At 39.6% G+C, this 18,235-nt stretch overlaps 1 protein-coding gene across 3 annotated transcripts in view; it reads right to left on the minus strand.

Moving 5' to 3' along the window:
- GLMN (glomulin, FKBP associated protein) overlaps window positions 1–18,235 on the minus strand; it is a 53,304-nt gene that overhangs the window by 30,053 nt on the left and 5,016 nt on the right. For all 3 annotated transcript variants that reach the window (XM_057544818.1, XM_007169601.2, XM_007169600.2), the window contains exons 4-7: window positions 15,604–15,723; window positions 8,691–8,799; window positions 6,999–7,239; window positions 5,437–5,539 (exon numbers count right to left, since the gene is read on the minus strand). In XM_057544818.1, the coding sequence (XP_057400801.1) occupies window positions 5,437–5,539; window positions 6,999–7,239; window positions 8,691–8,799; window positions 15,604–15,723 (573 nt within the window). The remainder of the gene's footprint in view (window positions 1–5,436; window positions 5,540–6,998; window positions 7,240–8,690; window positions 8,800–15,603; window positions 15,724–18,235) is intronic.

The following is an 18,235-nucleotide window of genomic DNA, read 5'->3' on the forward strand; positions in this document are numbered from 1 at the left end:
CCAGCAGCCTTGCTCAGACCCAACATACCTACCCCTCTACAATTTCTCATGGCAGTCTTTGCCCTTTCATGAAATGTTCCTACGCTGCAGCCCCTGGGACATTCAAGCAGTTCTATACCAAAACAACTTGTGCCAGAGGGATGGCTGACGCATGCCACATTTACCTATACTTCTTCAGCATAGAAAAGAAGGCACCTCCTCACTTCACTTCCTACACTGATTTCACTTCTATTTCTTAACTGCTTTGCGCTTCCTCACTGCTGGCTTTACTTGTAATGGGCCTTCCACTGACTGAGACCTTAGAACCTCTTCCCTATACCCTCAACCTCTTCATAGGATGCTTACTCTATCTCACTGCTCTCATTCAACCTGACTGGTTTCTGGTGGGAGCTGCTCATACTCTCACACCTCTTACATTGCACAGCCAGGAAGGCAGCAGTAGGAAAGGGTGGTATGGGTAGAGGCTTAGTATTATCTTGGTTCTTCCTGCACTCTCAGGCGAAAGCACATTTTCCTCTGAGGCAGGTGCCATACTGCCCTTTATCTGTCCTCATCTCTGTCATATGCTGACTTCCTGGTCATTTCCCCATGTTCACTGAAGACTGGTACCTGCTCACATCCTTTTTCTCTATCCAGCTCCTGCTATGATCCTAGAAAAATTGAATGTTCATGTAGATAACTCCTGTAACAGGCCAGCCTCATGGTTTTTCTGACCACTAAATTCTAATGACCTTAATTTCTAATCCGTTTTGGCATCTAATTCCATCCTGGATCTCTATCAAAATTTGGAGCTATTCCATATTAGATACCTAAACTCCAGCATCTCATTTTCTGACCACAATTTCTTATTTTACCTCCCATGCCAGCCTACTCATCTACCTCTAACTTCTCTAGTCTTGTTATGCCTTCATTTTAACCTACCCATCTGTCCCCTCTTAATCCCCTTCTTTCCCTAACCAACCAATGCACTATTAGTTATTTGAACTATCTGCACCCTATATTTCCGTTAGCTACGTCTACCCAACAAAATGCCAGCCTTGGAAAAACAGCTACAAACCACCTTCTCTACTTCTCCACCCAGGTAGCTGAGTACTGCTCGAGAAAAATCACACAAAAATAGTATTATCACTATAGTTGTGGTCTCCAACCACAGTCGCCAAGTGCTTAGCACTACTGACTAATGTTTTCTTCATCTTCTACCTCTCTTTTCTCTCCACTCAATATTCCAAACCTTTACCAGTTGCCTGAAGCCCCTTGTTCAATCCTCATTTCCACCTCTCATTCTTAAGGAATCTGAGGACAGTGGGTCTGATTCCCTCAATTATAATAGTATTAATAATTATATTATAATAATAATATAATTCCCTCAATTATAATACTCCATTTCTGCTACAAATTTTTCTACCTGCATACCAGTTCTTGCCTCTTCCTCTCCAGGTGTCCTCAATCCTATGCCCAGCTGTCTGCTCTCCTTGAGCCACATTATTTCAGTTATCCCATAACACTTCTCTTTTCCCGTGATGGTTCCCACCCCTTCAGCCTATAAACATGCTCACACCTCACACCTGTCTCCCCTAATTACCTTCCTATCTAAGGCCGTGTCTTCTCTGTTGCCTCTCTTCTTCCTTATTCATCCAAACTCTTAAAGAATAGCTTATACTAGTCATCTCCTTTTTCTCATTTTTCATGCACTCCTTTATCTAGTCCACTGATTTTTGTCTCCCACACTCCACTCAAACTGCTCTTGCTAAGATTATCAATGCCATCTTCCTAAATCCAATGGATGCTTTTCAACTCCTACTCTACAGACTATCTCTGCTGCATTTAACAGTAGCAATCATTTCCTTCTAACTGAACTCTACTACCCCAGTTTCTGTGATATTTTCACCACCTCTTTGACTCTCCTTTCTTGGTCTCTTTGGTGGGCTCATCTTAAGTGCTGGTACCCTACAGGATTCAGTCCTGAACGCTTTTCTTTTCTCACATTGATCTACCGCTTTGGGTAATCTCATCTACTCTTTTCCAAAATTTGCTCCTTAAAAACCTGTTCTCTCTGGGTATTAGAGATACATATATTAGAAATTATTGTTAATCTTGTTAGGTGTCATAATGGCATTGTGGTTATGTTTTTTAAAAAGTATTTACCAATTAGAGAAGCATACATAAAGACTCACAGATGAAATGATATATCTAGACTTTCTATAAAATACTACAGCAAAAAAAGGGAGGCTGGGGGTGGGGGGGAGGGATGAACTGGGAGATTGGGACTGACATACACGTACTACTATATATAAAATAGGGCTTCCCTGGTGGCACAGTGGTTAAGAGTCTGCCTGCCGATGCAGGGGACACGGGTTCGAGCTCTGGTCTGGGAGGATCCCACATGCCACGGAGCAACTAAGCCCGTGAGCCACAATTACTGAGCCTGCGCGTCTGGAGCCTGTGCTCCGCAACAAGAGAGGCCGCGATAGTGAGAGGACTGCGCACCGCGATGAAGAGTGGCCCCCGCTTGCCACAACTAGAGAAAGCCCTCGCACAGAAACAAAGACCCAACACAGCCATAAATAAATAAATTTAAAAAAAAATTAATTACCTTCCCTCCTTAAAAAAAAAAAAAAGATCACTAACAAGGACCTACTGTAGATCACTAACAGGGACTCTACTCAGTACTCTGTAATGCCCTATTACAGAGTAAGAATAAGAGTGGATATATGTATATGTATAACTGAATCACGTTGCTGTACACCTAAAACTAACACAACATTGTGTATCAACTATGTGCCAATAAAAATTAATTTTAAAAAATTAAAAAAAAATAACCTAACTTTACATTGCTTATCAACTCAAAAAAAAAAGAGGGAGGCTAGATAAAACAAGACTGGCAAAAAGGTTGATAATTGTTAAAGTGGAGCAGGAGATACATGAGAGTATGTTATATTGTTCTATTTTTATGAATGTCTTAAATTTCCATAATAAAAAAAATTATTTTAAAGCACAAAACCCCCTACTGCTTGCTGTGTATTCTCTATCTTAATTATTGGCAACTTAACCTGTCCTGTTAACTAAGCAAAAAACCTTGTCCATAACTCAACGTTTTTACTATTCTTCTAAATCCAATCCATTACCAAACTTTGCTAATTTTATCTACCGATAAGGTTCTCAAATCTGCCTTCTCTTCCTTCTATACTCAGGCTCTCATCATTATCACTTAACTCCCAAAAGACACCTAACCCATCTCCCTTCTACTCTTAGTTAAGTTCATCCTCCAATAAAGTGATGAACTCAAAACAGTTTGATTACATCACTCCCAGGCTTAAAATCCTTAACAGTTTCCAACTTTCATAGACATCTTGGGGTACATATATCACATATGGTGCTGTTTGTATTGGATCCAGAGGTTTACACTGTACTCTAGCATTGGCAACAATGAAGAGGCCCCAGGCTCTTATGTGCTCCTGGGAAAATGCCTTCCCCCATCCCTCTTCATCACTCATAACCTCTTTACTGCTACCTTGACCATCAGCATTAACCCCATTAAACTATGTATCTGTTTATATCAGTTACCAAATCATCTCTCATCCTCAGAAGCTATTTCCCCTAAAGTTCTGGCATCTCCTCTCCTAACTCCTCCTATCCCTCCTCAAATTTCAAATTCAGGATACAGAGGGCTGACTGTAAGTTATACACAGATTTCTGACTGAGCAGAGTTGTGGTGCCCCTACCCCCTGAGCGTTGTTCAAGGGTCAACTGTATAATATGATAGGGTCTTTTTAAAAATTATATATATATATATATTTATTTATTTATAAGTATTAGAGCAGAAAAAAGTCTGGAAGGTGCTGTGAGATAACAGAAAATATATATATATTGCTTTCTGCTACTGGTTGCTGGCACGGGGCTCCTGAAACCCTTTTTTTTCTTTTTTTCCCTGAAACCCTTATAACTTCCTAAGTGATAACAGCACGAGGAACATCTCTTGTTCTAATGTTTGTCTTTAACCCTGTCCCTGACAAAGAGCTCTAAAACCTCTGTAAATTCTTAAGGGATAAGACACTAGGAGCATCTTTTGTTCTATTAAAGTGACTCGGAGTGGGCACTAAGATGGTTCCTGGATGGGGGGTGGTAATGAGAAAGACCAAGCCATGATTAGAAGCTTGGAATTTTGAGCCCCATCCCCCAGTTTTGTAGAGAGGGGAGGGACTGGAAACGGAGTTAATATCTTATCAAGCCTAAATGAGGAAGCCTCCATAAAATCCCCAAAGTATGGGTTTCAGAGAGCTTCCAGGTTAGTAAACACATCCACATACTGGGAGCGTGATGCACTCCAACATCATGAGAACAGAAGCTCATGCACTTGGGACCCTCCCAGACCTTGACCTATGTATAATTATGTCTTCATTTGGCTGTTCTATCTCTTCATTTGGCTGTTCATCTGCATCCTTTATCATATCCTTTAATAAACTAGTAAATATAAGTAAGGGTTTCCTTTAATTCTGTGAGCCATTCTAGCAAATAATCGAACCCAAAGAGGAGGAGGTCATGGAACCTCTGATTTGTAGCCAAGTCAAACAGAAGTTGTGGGTAACCTGGGGACCTAACACGAGCAATTGGTATCTGAAATAGGGAGCAGTCTCATGGGACTGAGCCCTTAACCTGCAGAATCTGATACTATCTCCAGGTAGTTAGTGTCAAAATTGAGTTTAACTGTAGGACACCCAGCTGGTGCTGCAGAATTGTTTCGTGTGGGAAAGAAACCCCATGGGACTTCCCTGGTGGCTGCATTGGTAGGGTGATTCCCTCAGCGGTTAGGAATCTGCTTACCAATGCAGGGGACACGGGTTTGAGCCCTGGTCCAGGAAGATCCCACATACGGCGGAGCAACTGAGCCCGTGCATCGCAACTACTGAGCCTGCGCTCTAGAGCCCATGAGCCACAACTACTGAAGCCTGCACGCCTAGAGCCAGTGCTCTGCAACAAGAGAAGCCACCGCAATGAGTAGCACACGCACCACAATGAAGAGTAGCCCCCGCTCGCCACAACTAGAGAAAGCCCATGTGCAGCAACGAAGACCCAACACAGCCAAAAATAAATAAATAAATAAATTTATTTTAAAAAAAAGAAAGAAAAGATAAAAACCCCACACATTTTGTGACCAGAAATGTCAGAAGTGAAGTGTTCTGAGTGAAAGTAAAGGAAAAAGACACAGAAGGAGAACTGTAGATTTTTCCAATACAGGTGTTAATATTATTTATATCTAGTTATTGAAATTATTGCTGTTTGTTTTTCATCTTTTTGTTTATCTATATTCTATAAAAAATACATATTGCTTTATTAATAAATGTATCAATTTACATGCCCATGTGCAGTATATGAGAATACAGCAGGTAATATTTTAGATTATAGCAGATTTTATAACATTAAATTAGCTGTACTTACTATTATTTCAGATGCAAAACACCTTAAAGGATCATCCCCAGTGTCATCAGACTGCTCAAGAAATTGTGCTGTCAGCAAAGGGCATTTCAAGCTTCTGAAACAACTAAAATTTAAGAAATGGGTAACAATGAATACAGCACTTCCTAAGTATAAAATAACTAGTTTTCACATGAAAAATAACATAAGCACCAATAACGCAATGCCTATAAAACTGGTGATATAAGATTCTTCTTACTAGTAATGGGGAGAGCATGAGACTACCTTGCTAGATTCAATGTAGAGAGAGTCACTTCCATGTCTGGACTATACCAGTGGATACTGAATATTTGTCTTAGGACCAATGCTAGTGTATATGTAGTTTTCATTAGTTTAAGGAAAATCAGGACAATGCAGTAATTTTTTCATAAAGCTGTATTTGTTTCATTTAGAAAATCAAATTTATTCTGTGATTAAGCCTTACCTATTTTAGTTAAAATATGTTTTCTTTCATGAAATAATGGGTTTTATAAATGGTAAAAAATGCTTTAATGTCCTAACCTGACAAAACAGAAAGCTAACAGTGGTTTTAGTCTCAAAATTTTAAAAATAAAATTACTGGTCCATGTTGTTCAATATAATCCAGTCCAGCACTATCCAAGAGTCCCATATATAATTAAAGCCCCATATATAATTTAAAATTTTTTAGTAGTCACACTAAAAAAGTAGTGAGACAAGAAAAATTAATTTAAATAATTTATCTTATCAACCCATATATCAGAGACATTATTTCAACATGTTACCAGTATAAAAATTATTGAGGTATTTTAGTATTTCTTTTAATAACAAGTCTTCGAAATACAGGGAGGATTTTACACTTAGAGCACTAAATTTGGACTAACCATATGTCAAGTGCTTGACAGCCATACTGAACAGTGCATACATAGTCTACAGCAGGGGTCCCCAACCCCTGGGCCACGGACCGGTACTGGTCCTCGGCCTGTTAGGAACCGGGCCGCACAGCAGGAGGTGAGCAGCGGGCAAGCAAGCAAAGCTTCATCTGCTGCTCCCCATCACTCGCGTTGCCGCCTGAACCATCCTCCCCTCCCCCGGCCCTCCCCGTCTGTGGAAAAATTGTCTTCCACGAAACTGGTCTACAGTAAACCTGGAGTGAATGCTACTGGGTTCTCTGCTACTGTTTTTGTTGTCAAATTGGAAGTTCAACTGTCTGGTGCATCTTCTGCTGCTTTCAAAGGGAGAGTAAAAACATAATTCCCCTGCAGAAAACCAGATTCTTTGAGCTACACCTATTTCCTTCACTGCTATTATTCACTTACCATGATGAGTAAAGGCAATCCATAGAAGAATATAAGTAAACTAAACAAATGGATTTTGGTTTCATTTTTTTTTAAATATCGATGCTTCATTAAATGCCCATGTTATATCAACTGAACCCCATATTCTTCTAAAATTCAAAATTAGAAACTAGATTTAAATTTCCATTGCAAACAAATAAAACAAAGAAACATAAAATAACTGAACTATCACTTAAGTCCATTATGAATTATTCTTAAAAATATACTTACAATTTCAGTATTTCATCCTTTAATTTTTCATTTTCCATTGAGTTTTCCTTGTTATCAATGACATCATCCACAAAAGGCTTAGTGAACTCTATTAAGGCCTTGCAGCACTGACAAAGGCCGTAGTCATCTGCTCGTATTTGTTCTTTTGAGTATGGAACAGGAAGGAGAGACAGCTGACTCCAAAGCGTAGACAATGCTAATCCAACTGAATATGCCTTGTTGTTACGAAGTTTCTGAATCACTAAAACAGAGACCGAGCTGTTACTTGAGGCAGCCTCATCAAGTATGCTAAACATGGGAGAAGTCCAATAAATGTAGAAGTACAACACATATTTCCCCCCCATATTTTGACAACTCTGATATCAGGATGACATATCATAGCTTAACTGGCAGTATTTTTTTCCTTCTTAGGGGCTCATAAAATAATGGAGCATCTTACAATCATGGCACTTTACAACAGATGCCATGAAATTTTGTTTAGGTATGTTTATACCACAGGTTACATACTTAAAACGGAAACACTTCTTTCCATATTTTTTGGTTGTTATAAGTATAAAATAGGAACAAGTGTCTTGTAAACTACAAAGCACTGTAAAAATGAAAGGTAGTAGTAGTAGATTTTTTTTCTAGAAGACTTTAAATATTTCAAGTTATACAAAGCTGTTGGGCATTCACATTTAAAATAAATTTACTCTAGCTTCTGATTTTGGGTCCTTCTACCAGACTCTGAGTTATATGTACGTTATAAAATGAAAAAGTGGTCTCTTCCCATGCATAAATACTGTCTGCCTTGGTTGCCAAAGTCCATTACTTACCAATACTGTTTTTGCACTCAGTTATGGAAACTTTTCTTTCCACACTTGTTTCATTGTTCAGTAGTACCTTTGTTATTCCCAATCCCAACCTCCTAAAGCAAAGGCTGAGCAATGCCCTGCCCAATACTGTTCTTAATTAAGATATATGACTACCACAGTGCTATCAAACTGAGCACTGCAGAGGCAATCCTTTAAATATGTTTACAGGAAAAATTCTAAATATAAGTTGCAGATAGGAAGATTAAGCAAAAAGCTATAGGTCACAACAAAGCACATGAAAAAGAGCATGACATTCAACAAAATATTTACTGGGTACCATCTCTGTGCCAGGTATTGCCATCTTTCTGTGAGCAGCAGGATTCAAACTGGCATTGCTATTACTAGTTTAAGCAGAGTACTAAATAATTAGGCATAAACTATGGGACTTCCCTGGTGGCACAGTGGTTAAGAATCCACCTGCCAATGCAGGGGACACAGATTCAAGCCCTGGTCCAGGAAGATCCCACAAGCTGCGGAGGAAATAAGCCCGTGCACCACAACTACTGAGCCTGTACTCTAGAACCCACGAGCCACAACTACTGAGCCTGCGAGCCACAACTATTGAAGCCTGAGCACCTAGAGCCTGTGCTCCTCAACAAGAGAAGCCACTGCAATAAGAAGCCCGTGTACCGCAATGAAGAGTAGTCCCCGCCCGCTGCAACTAGAGAAAGCCCATGCACAGCAACGAAGACCCAACGCAGCCAAAAATAAAAAAATAAATTTATATAAAAAAAAATAATTAGGCACAAATTTTGCTATAGTGTTGACATCTTGGAGTAATATCAAGGCACTTACACAAATAAAACAAGAAACACTTAGATGTCAATATACTCATTACCTGTTTGTAATGGCCGAAGTAAAAGAAGAATAATTTGGGATATCTGTTTTCCAGAGGGCTCTTCAATCAGCTCAAGCAAACCCAACAATAATTCCTTTGGATTACATAACTATAAAAATATTCACAATTGAACCTGTTTAATACAAGTTGTATTTAAAGCCACATGATTATTATTTTTAAAAGGCATATACTGAGATAGTATAATTATTTTTGTTTAACAGTAAAACACCTCATAAAAATGTTTTTAAAAAATACACTACAGTTCCGGCAGAGAGCGCGGTGAGAAGCGGATCGCGGCCTTCTAGCCCGGGGCCCTCCAGGCCCTCCGGCCTCCGGTCGGCAGGTGAACTGGGGGGCCCCCGGGACAGGCTCAGGCTGTGTCTTGCCGAGCCCCAGAGCCCTCGCCGCAGCCGCCCACTGGCAGGGCCCGAGCCTGGAAGCAGCAACGAACTTCTCCCCCACCCCCACCTCCGCGACCTAATGGCGGCGGCCCCTTGGAGCCCAGATCCCGCCCACCGCCGGGTCTCTTGACCCCACGCTGTAGGGGTTAGGCGAAGCCTCCGGCAGGCCACCGAGGACGTGGCGCCTTTGGGCATCGGGCGTGGCAGGGCGAGAAGAATGGTGGCCACTGGAACGCCGCGGAGGGCCCTTAGAGTTTCGAGGGCCCGGGAAGGGGGGTCTGCGTGGACGCCAGCTCAGCCACCCTTAGGCCTTGGAGCCCGCGCGGATCCGGGACCTGAGGTGACCTCTCTGTCCCAGTTGGACGAGACCTCACCTCGTCCGGAGAACTACGGACAAAGGCCTGAACGGGCCCGGAAGGTGAGCGGAGCCCCGGTCGACGACGGGTGGAACGTTAGCGGGTCATCGGGCGGTTGGTCGTCGTTCTACCAAGACTTAGATGTCGGAAGATAGAAATGGTAGAATAACGTACCACATGCGGCCAATAGGAAGTGCCCGCCACCCTTTGGGAAGATTTACTGGCCGTTTATAGAAGGCCTGTGTATATAATATGAAAAAGCTGCTCTCAACTTTCCCCCCAACCTTTCGAAAGAAAACTTTTCGCTACATATAGGCCTTCTAGATGTGAAGAGATTGCCGACGTATGATAGAGTTAAAGTCACATGTCTTGTAAATGCCCATTTGTTTCTTTAAAAAAACCGTAGAAAAGAAATGTCTTCTGGAAATGACTTTTCGAAATGGAGTTGTTTGACCACCTCTAGAGGCGACATCAGGAGCCACAGAGGTCCACGTTTGTCCAGTGGGTTAGAGGACATGGAATGGCAGACGTTGAGGAGGAAGAAAAGAAGGTTCTATGCCAGACTGGTCACAGTTAGAAGACTTTTCCATATTAGAACCATTGTTTTGTGTGTGCATTTTATTCCTTACTACTGTAATGTAGTTGACAATAAGTACTTTTTTGAAATATCTAGTCTTTCTAGATGTTCTGAAGTGCCTGATATATGTTCAAAGTAGAGGTAGTAAAAAGACATTTTGTAAATATCTTTTTGTTAAAATTCGTATGAAATGTTGTTTTGGGGGGGAGGGGTGGCCAAACCACCTTTTTGAACAGTACGCAGTATGCACTGTGTTTGTGCACTGGTTCAAGGTCGGGGAGAGGAGAAGGAAGTGCAAAGAGCTCTGTGCCAGTGTGTTTATAGTGAGGCAAGATTAACCATTGTCTTTTTTATGTTCCTGCATTTTGTTTCACTTTGCTGTGTATATAGTGTATATAATGGACAAATGAGTCCTAATTTACAACACCTAGTCTTTCTAGATGTTAAAGAGGTTGCCAGTGTATGACAAAAATAGTTAGTAAATAATACATTTTGTATATTTTGTGTTAAAATTTCTAGGAAAGATTGTCTTCTGAAAATTTGAGCATTATAGCCCTCTGGGTTGGAGGCGGGGGAGAGAGAGAAGGGGGTTGGTCTTAAAATGGCTAGAATGCTGGTATTTTGAAGACACTTTCAGATTATAACTGTTACATGTGTGCAGTTCGTTCAATACTGTTCTGTATATAGTGGACAAATTAAGTCCTTATTTGAAACATCTAGTCCATCTAGATGTTTAGAAGTGCCCAACGTATGTTAAATGTAGAGGTAGTAAAATATCACTTTGTAAATATCTTTTTGCTAAAATTCATAGGAAGTACTGTCTTTGGGAATGTTAAATGTTAAACCACCTCTCTGAACAGTATACTATTGTCTATACTTGTTCAGTGGTTTGGAGGAGGGAGGGAAAGAATTGCAAAAGGTAATATGCTAGTGTGTTCATACCTGGACGTTTTCATACAAAACCATTTTTTGTATGTTCATTTTGTTTTGCTGTGTATATAGTGTATATAATGGACAAATTGAGCCCTAATTTTGCAACATCTAGTCTCTAGATGTTAAAGGGGTTGCCAGTGTATGACAAAGTAGTTAGTAAAATTAGCACATTTTGTCCACTTTATTGAAATTCATAGGAAAGCTTGTCTTCTGTAAATGACTTTTGGATATGAATTTGTTCAACCATCTCTAAGCATTACACATGCATGTACTTGTCCACTGGATTGGCGGCGGAGAGAAGGAAGTGAGGGAGGAAATGGTTCAGGCCAAAATGGTCATATTTAGAAGATACCTCAGATTATAACCCTTGTTACATGTGTGCAATTTTATTTAACAGTGCTGTGTACATAGTGGACAAGTAAGTTCTTATATGAAATATCTATTCTTTCTAGATGTTTAGAAGTGCTTGATGTATTTAAAAGTAGTTTTAGTAGAATAATGCTTCTTGTAAATAGCTTTTAAAAACTGATGGGAAGGGCTTCCCTGGTGGCGCAGTGGTTGAGAATCTGCCTGCCAATGCAAGGTACACGGGTTCGAGCCCTGGTCTGGGATGATCCCACGTGCCGCGGAGCGACTGGGCCCGTGAGCCACAATTGCTGAGCCTGCGCGTCTGGAGCCTGTGCTCCGCAACAAGAGAGGCCGCAGTGGTGAGAGGCCCGCGCACCGCGATGAAGAGTGGCCCCCACTTGCCACAACTAGAGAAAGCCCTCGCACAGAAACGAAGACCCAACACAGCCAAAAATAAATAAATTAATTAATTAATTTAAAAAAAAAAAAAAAAAAAAAAAAAAAACTGATGGGAAATACTGTCTTTGGAAATGGAATTGTTAAACCTCCTCTCTGAACAGTATACTCTGTGCTTGTTCATTGGGTTTAAGGAGGTGGGCGGGAAGATTGCAAAAGATGTTTTGCTAGCAGTTACTAGAACATTGCAACTTACCCATTGCTCTATATGTGACATGCATTTTGTTTAACTTTACTGTATATATTTTGTATATACTGGACCAATGGGTCCCAATTTTATAATATCTAGTTTCTAGATATTAAAGAGGTTGCCAATGTATGACAAAAGTAGAGTTAGTAAACTAACACATTTTGTACACTTTGTGTTAAAATTCATTGAAAGGCCGTCTTCTGAAAAGGACCTTTGGAAGTGAAATTGTAAATCATATCTAAGTGACACCTGTGCCTGTACTTGCCCAATGTTGGATGGATGGCCGAAAGGAGGTACTGGGAGAAGTGAAGTGTTCTAGATTAGAATGTTCCTATGTAGAAGACACTTTCAGATCTAACCATTGTTACATGTGTGTAGTTTATTCAACACTACTGTGTATATAGTGGACAAACTTAAGTCCTTATTTGAAACATCTAGTCTTCCTAGATGTTTAGAAGTGCACAAAGTATGTTAAAAGTAGAGGTAGTGAAGTAACATATTTTGTAGATATATCATTTTGTTAAAATCCATATGAAATACTGTCTTTTAGAAATGGAGTGATCAAAATGATCAAACCACCTCTCTGAGCAGTACACATTATTTTATTTGTGCTGGTTCAGGGAGAAAGAAGAAAGTGTAAAGGGCTTTATACCAAGACTAACCATTGTCCGGTATGTCTCTGCGTTTTGTTTTACTTGGCTGTGTACATAGTGTACATAAAGGACAGAGGTCCAAATTTACAACATCTAGTCTTCCTAGATGTTAAAGAGGTTGCCAGTGTATGACAAAAATAGCCGATAAATACATTGTGTACACTTTGTGTTAAAATTCATAGGAAAGACTTCTGAAAACAACTGGAGGAAGTAAAATTGTTAAAATCCCCTCTAAGCATTACAGATGCTTATTATTCTTGTCCGCTGGGTTGATAGAGATGAGAAGGGGAAGCTTCTAGGCCAGAGTGTTCCTGTTTAGGAGACACTTTGTGACTATACCCTTTGTGTGCAGTTTCTTCAGTGCTACTACATGTATATATAGTGGACAAACTTAAATCCGTATTTGAAACATCTAATCTTTCTAGATGTGTAAAAGTGCACAACATATGTTGAAAGTAGAGAGTTAAAAGTAACACGTTTTAAGTATTTTTTTTCTGTTAATTCATAGGAATGGTTGTATTGGGGGAGTGGAAATTGTTGAACTTGAGTCTTGGAGAGTAAGCTGACTATTCACTGGGTGGTGGGGAGGCGGGGAGCAGACAGGGAAGGAAGTACAGAGAAGGGATCTGTGCCCATGAGTCTTTAGACAAGTTCAGATTGTCTAACCATTGTTCTATTTGTGTGTTTTAGTTAATTGCTGTGTATTAAAGAATAAGCAAGTCCTAATGCCCAAAGTATATTAAAAGTAGAGGTAGTAAAATTACCCCTTAATAAATGCCCTTTTGTTGGTTTTTAGGAAGGGCTGTGTCTTCTGGGAGCGTCTATGTTAATCCACCTCTTGGAGCTAGATACAGTCCTGTACTTAGTCGCTGATATGCTGGAGGAGGGGTAAGAGGAAGGGTGAAGGGAAGGGCTCTTGGCTAATACCTCCATATCTAGAAGACAGTTTTAGGTTATAACCATAGGTCTAAATGTGCATTTTTGTAAAGTACCAATGCTTATTATGGACAAGGTTCATTCATTATTTTGCAACATCTAGGCTTTTTAGGAGTCCTGAGGTGACAATGTATGATAAAAAGTAGAGCTAGTGAATTAACCAATTTGTAAATATCTTTGTTACCATTGATAAAAAAGTAGCATCTTGGACATGGAATTGTTAAACCATCTGAGAAATGTACACAAGGACTTGTTCATTAGGTTGGCAGCAGAGGGGCAGAAGGAAGTATAAAAGGGAGGGAAGTATGGATATGTTCCTTTTTATATTTTGATGATAACCATTGATGTATGTGCATCTCTTAGCTGTACTATAGGAATACATTGTTAAGTAATTCAGTGGAAACATACCTCCTTGCTAATACTTTAATAGTTTAGATCAGATAATGAATCCTCTTAAAAGCATTATACTTTGGGTACTGTGTTGCTTTATGTCTCATTTTTAATTGAACGTTAAGGGAATGTAGTATTTTAAGCATAACTCTGCCAATATCTTTATCTAGAGGCCTGTTGCCATTTTTGTCTTTTCTGAAGTTTTTGTCGCCAAGAAAGGATTACATTTTTTTTCCTTCCAGATTGAGTTGGTGTAGTGTATTTTTGGTTATCAAAATACTCATAGCTTTGGGACTTTGAAGTGGTAAATATTCATGATGTGTGAAAAGCATGATACATAACTGTATGATCTTAATTACATAAAAATGGATGCTTAGTTGTGTTTAAATACACAAACGAGACCTAGAAGGACACATCAAATGGTAAACTGCTTGTGATGGTGGATGACTTTGTTTTTTGCTTCTTGTGTTCTTTGTTTTCCTATTATGCACATGTTAACTTTTAAGAAATAAATGTTATATTGAAAACCTTAAAAAAAAAAAAAATACACTAGCAGGGAGAATGGATACATGTATATGTATGGCTGAGTTTTGCTGTGCACTCGAAACTATCACAACATTGTTAATCGGCTATGCTCCAATATAAAATAAAAAGTTAAAAAATTAAATTAAAAACTATACACTAGCAAAACACAGAGTCTGAGATTCTGTGAAAGCAAGAAGTCAAGGGTCTCCCAATGGACAACTACATTTAAGAGACTTAAATTCCTGACTAATGGAAAAGTTAGAGAAATAGGGGAAGGGAGAGCCTGAACACCAGAGCTGAGGTTTCCTTTGAGCTTTGCCTGTCTACTCTGAAGGTTGCCTTTGTCTCCCAGGGCTTCCAGCAGGTGGAATCTTTCTGTCTCATACCACCAGGGTAGTTAGATGAGTGCAGAGTCTCTTCTGTTTTTCCTGAACAGACAAAACTTTGCGTTGCTTTCTGACTGGTCATATCTTATCGCCTCACTTGCCTTGCTTCTCTAAAAGCTCTCATAGTTAATAACTAATATCTAGGGAGTTCCCTCTTTTCAAGTACATATTTGTGTCTATTTACAGTGATCTCTAAGTGGCTTCTTATAATGTCCTTTTTCTTAGAATTTCTCTCTTGTAACCATCATTTTGGGCTTATAACTCTATTAACCTTTTACTCAGAGTCTCTATCTAAGGCTGTCAGTCACAACTAATCTATTTCCTACTCTTATTTCCTCTGTTATCACTGCCATTCTAAGTTTTTCATATTCTTTTAGGGAACATACCACAGAAGAAAGAACACTCAGATTTGATTTTACTTCCAGCGTTGCCAAAACATCAGTGTGGCCTGAAACTACCTCTTTAAAGCATGAATTTCACATCTGAACAATAAGCTACTTTTTAAAAAATAGAGCTTTTTAGGTCTCTCTCTGAAGATTCTGAATCAGTGGGTCTAAGATGAGGTCAGATAATTCTTATATCCAGAAAATTTGGGAAAAATGAAATGGACTGGCCCATCCAATAAATAAGGATGGGCCTTTTATCCAAAGAGTTCCCGCCTATACTTTCATGAACTAAAAGCTTTCTCACCAAAAACATTAAAGGGAATTATAAAATACTGCTGTGTATTGTGATAAAGAGAATCTAGTTGTGTTAACTTACCTTTACCAATAAATCAAGCATCAGAAAATAATACTTTCTTTTATCATGTTCCTTATCATTCCATAAAAGGCATCGAACAACAGGACCAACAAGATTCCAGCCCATATTCTTAATGATGACCTGTAAAAACATTTTCAGAGTACAATAAAGCAAATACTGCCATCTACAGGACTCTCACAGTGAGCTTTCTTAACCTGGAGGAGCTGACAATTTCCTCTAAAACAGGAAAGATGAGGCAAGTGAATCCATGGACATCTCACCATTGACTTCCTAGGGTTGGCTGTTAACAGATAACAGCATTCTAAAATAGTTTTTAATACTTTCACTGAGGAAAGGCAAATAGGTCTTTACTTTTAACCAGGTAATTTGGTCTTCCCCAGGATTTAAATAGTTCCTCTAGGGCTTCCCTGGTGGCACAGTGGTTGAGAATCCGCCTGCCAATGCAGGGGACACGGGTTCATGCCCTGGTCCGGGAAGATCCCACATGCTGCGGAGCAACTAAGCCCATGCGCCACAACTACTGAGCCTGTGCTCTAGAGCCCACGAGCCACAGCTACTGAGCCTGAGTGCTACAACTACTGAAGCCTGCGCACCTAGAGCCCGTGCTCCACAACAAGAAAAGCCACCACAATGAGAAGCCCGAGCACCGCAATGAAGAGTAGCCCCCACTCGCCGCAACTAGAGGAAGCCCACGTGCAGCAACGGAGACCCAACACAGCCAAAAAATAAATAAAATAAAATAAATTTTAAAAATAAATAAATAAATAAATAGTTCCTCTATTTCCAACAAGGGAGATAATTTGCTTAATATGAGCAATACTTAATTTTCATGGAGAATTTTGCTCCCAGTTCATAAAGAAATCCAGTCAACAATCACGAACCTTTTAAAGTTCACTGGAGAATCTCTAAATACAGTATAATCATGTAACTTATGTAAAAGGAGGGGATACCACTTCATTAATTTTCTATTCTACAAACAAGTAGCTTCTATTTTCAAAGATATTTCAGAATGCTTACACAAGTAAAAGTCTATCTTTATAATTAGTGATTCACATTCATTATCAAAGCCACTGATTTTGTTTTTCTTTTTTTTCCAAAGCAATTATTTAATAAGATGCATTATAGGGATTTCCCTGGTAGCACAGTGGTAAAGAATCTGCCTGCCAATGCAGGGGACACGGGTTCAAGCCCTGGTCCGGGAAGATCCCACATGCCGCAGAGCAACTAAACCCATGCGCCACAACTACTGAGCCTGCGCTTCAGCGCCCACGAGCCACAACTACTGAGCCCACACGCCACGAATATTGAAGCCCACGTGCCATGCTCCCCAACAAGAGAAGCCACCACAATGAGAAGCCTGCGCACCACAACGAAGAGTAGCCCCCACTAGCCGCAACTAGAGAAAGCCCGCACACAGCAATGAAGATCCAATGCAGTGAAAAATAAATTTAAAAAAATAAAAGATGTATTATAGGCTGCCAATTGTTTGGAGCAAAGGGAAAGGCTTCACCTCAATTTCTCAACATCTGGCCTTTGGATGACTTAAAAGATAAAAGGAGATACCAGAACATTTTTATGACTGAGTAACAATTTCTAGAAATTTTCCATTAATTAATTTTCCATTAATTTTCCATAAAAATGAAATTTTCCATTTTTCAGTCATTTGCTTCTCGTGATTAGAACTTGGTGACATGTTTTACTGTAAGTGTTCAGCTTATTGAAGTCCAATGCAAAATAGAAAATGTTGCAATGCAAAATGAAATGTCGGTGTCATTCTCTTTTTAAGGCAGGAAAGTCAGTTTTCTAGCCAAACTCTATCTTCCCTTCAAGTGTATTCGTTTTCCACTTTCCCCAGCCTATTTTTTAAAGTTCTCTTTCTTAATTTAGGCTTTTTCAAAATCAACTTTAATAAACAGAAATTCCCTACTACCCATTCTAAACTGAGAAATCTAAGTTATAGTTCATAAAGAACTTTTCAAAGGAAAAAATACAAGCCACTCCAGAGCAAAACCACTGATTTTCAAAACCATAACAATATACTCGACTTCTCTGGCCTGCATTCTACTCCAACTCATTAGTATTTATCAAGCATATATGTCAGGTCCCTAGAATATTCTAGATGCAGGAAATAAAGCAAGAAACACATCAGATAAGAAGTCTATCCTCAGGACTTCCCTGGTGGCGCAGTGGTTAAGGCTCCACACTCCCAATGCAGGGGGCCCGGGTTTGATCCGTGGTCAGGGAACTAGATCCCACATGCATGCCACAACTAATAGAGTTCGCATGCCACAACTAATAGAGTTCGCATGCCACAACTAATAGAGTTCGCATGCCACAACTAAGGAGCCGGCACGCTGCAACTAAGGAGTATGCCGGCCGCAACTAAGACCCAGGGCAACCAAATAAAAAAAATAAATAAGTTATAAAAATAAAAAAATTAAAGAAGTGCTGCTTTAAAAAAAAGAAAATCGATCCTCATAGAGTTTACATTCTAGGTTCATTTGAAAGAAAATACATCTAGGAAGAAGACAAATAGGTACAATACCCCCTCTATGACCCCAGTCTTATAAGGTAATAAAGGTAGAGTATAAAGTATAGCAGGAGGGACTTCCCTGGTGGTGCAGTGGTTAAG

The sequence above is a fragment of the Balaenoptera acutorostrata genome, chromosome 1 (genome assembly GCF_949987535.1).
Source record: "Balaenoptera acutorostrata chromosome 1, mBalAcu1.1, whole genome shotgun sequence".
Taxonomy (NCBI): Eukaryota; Metazoa; Chordata; class Mammalia; order Artiodactyla; family Balaenopteridae; genus Balaenoptera; species Balaenoptera acutorostrata.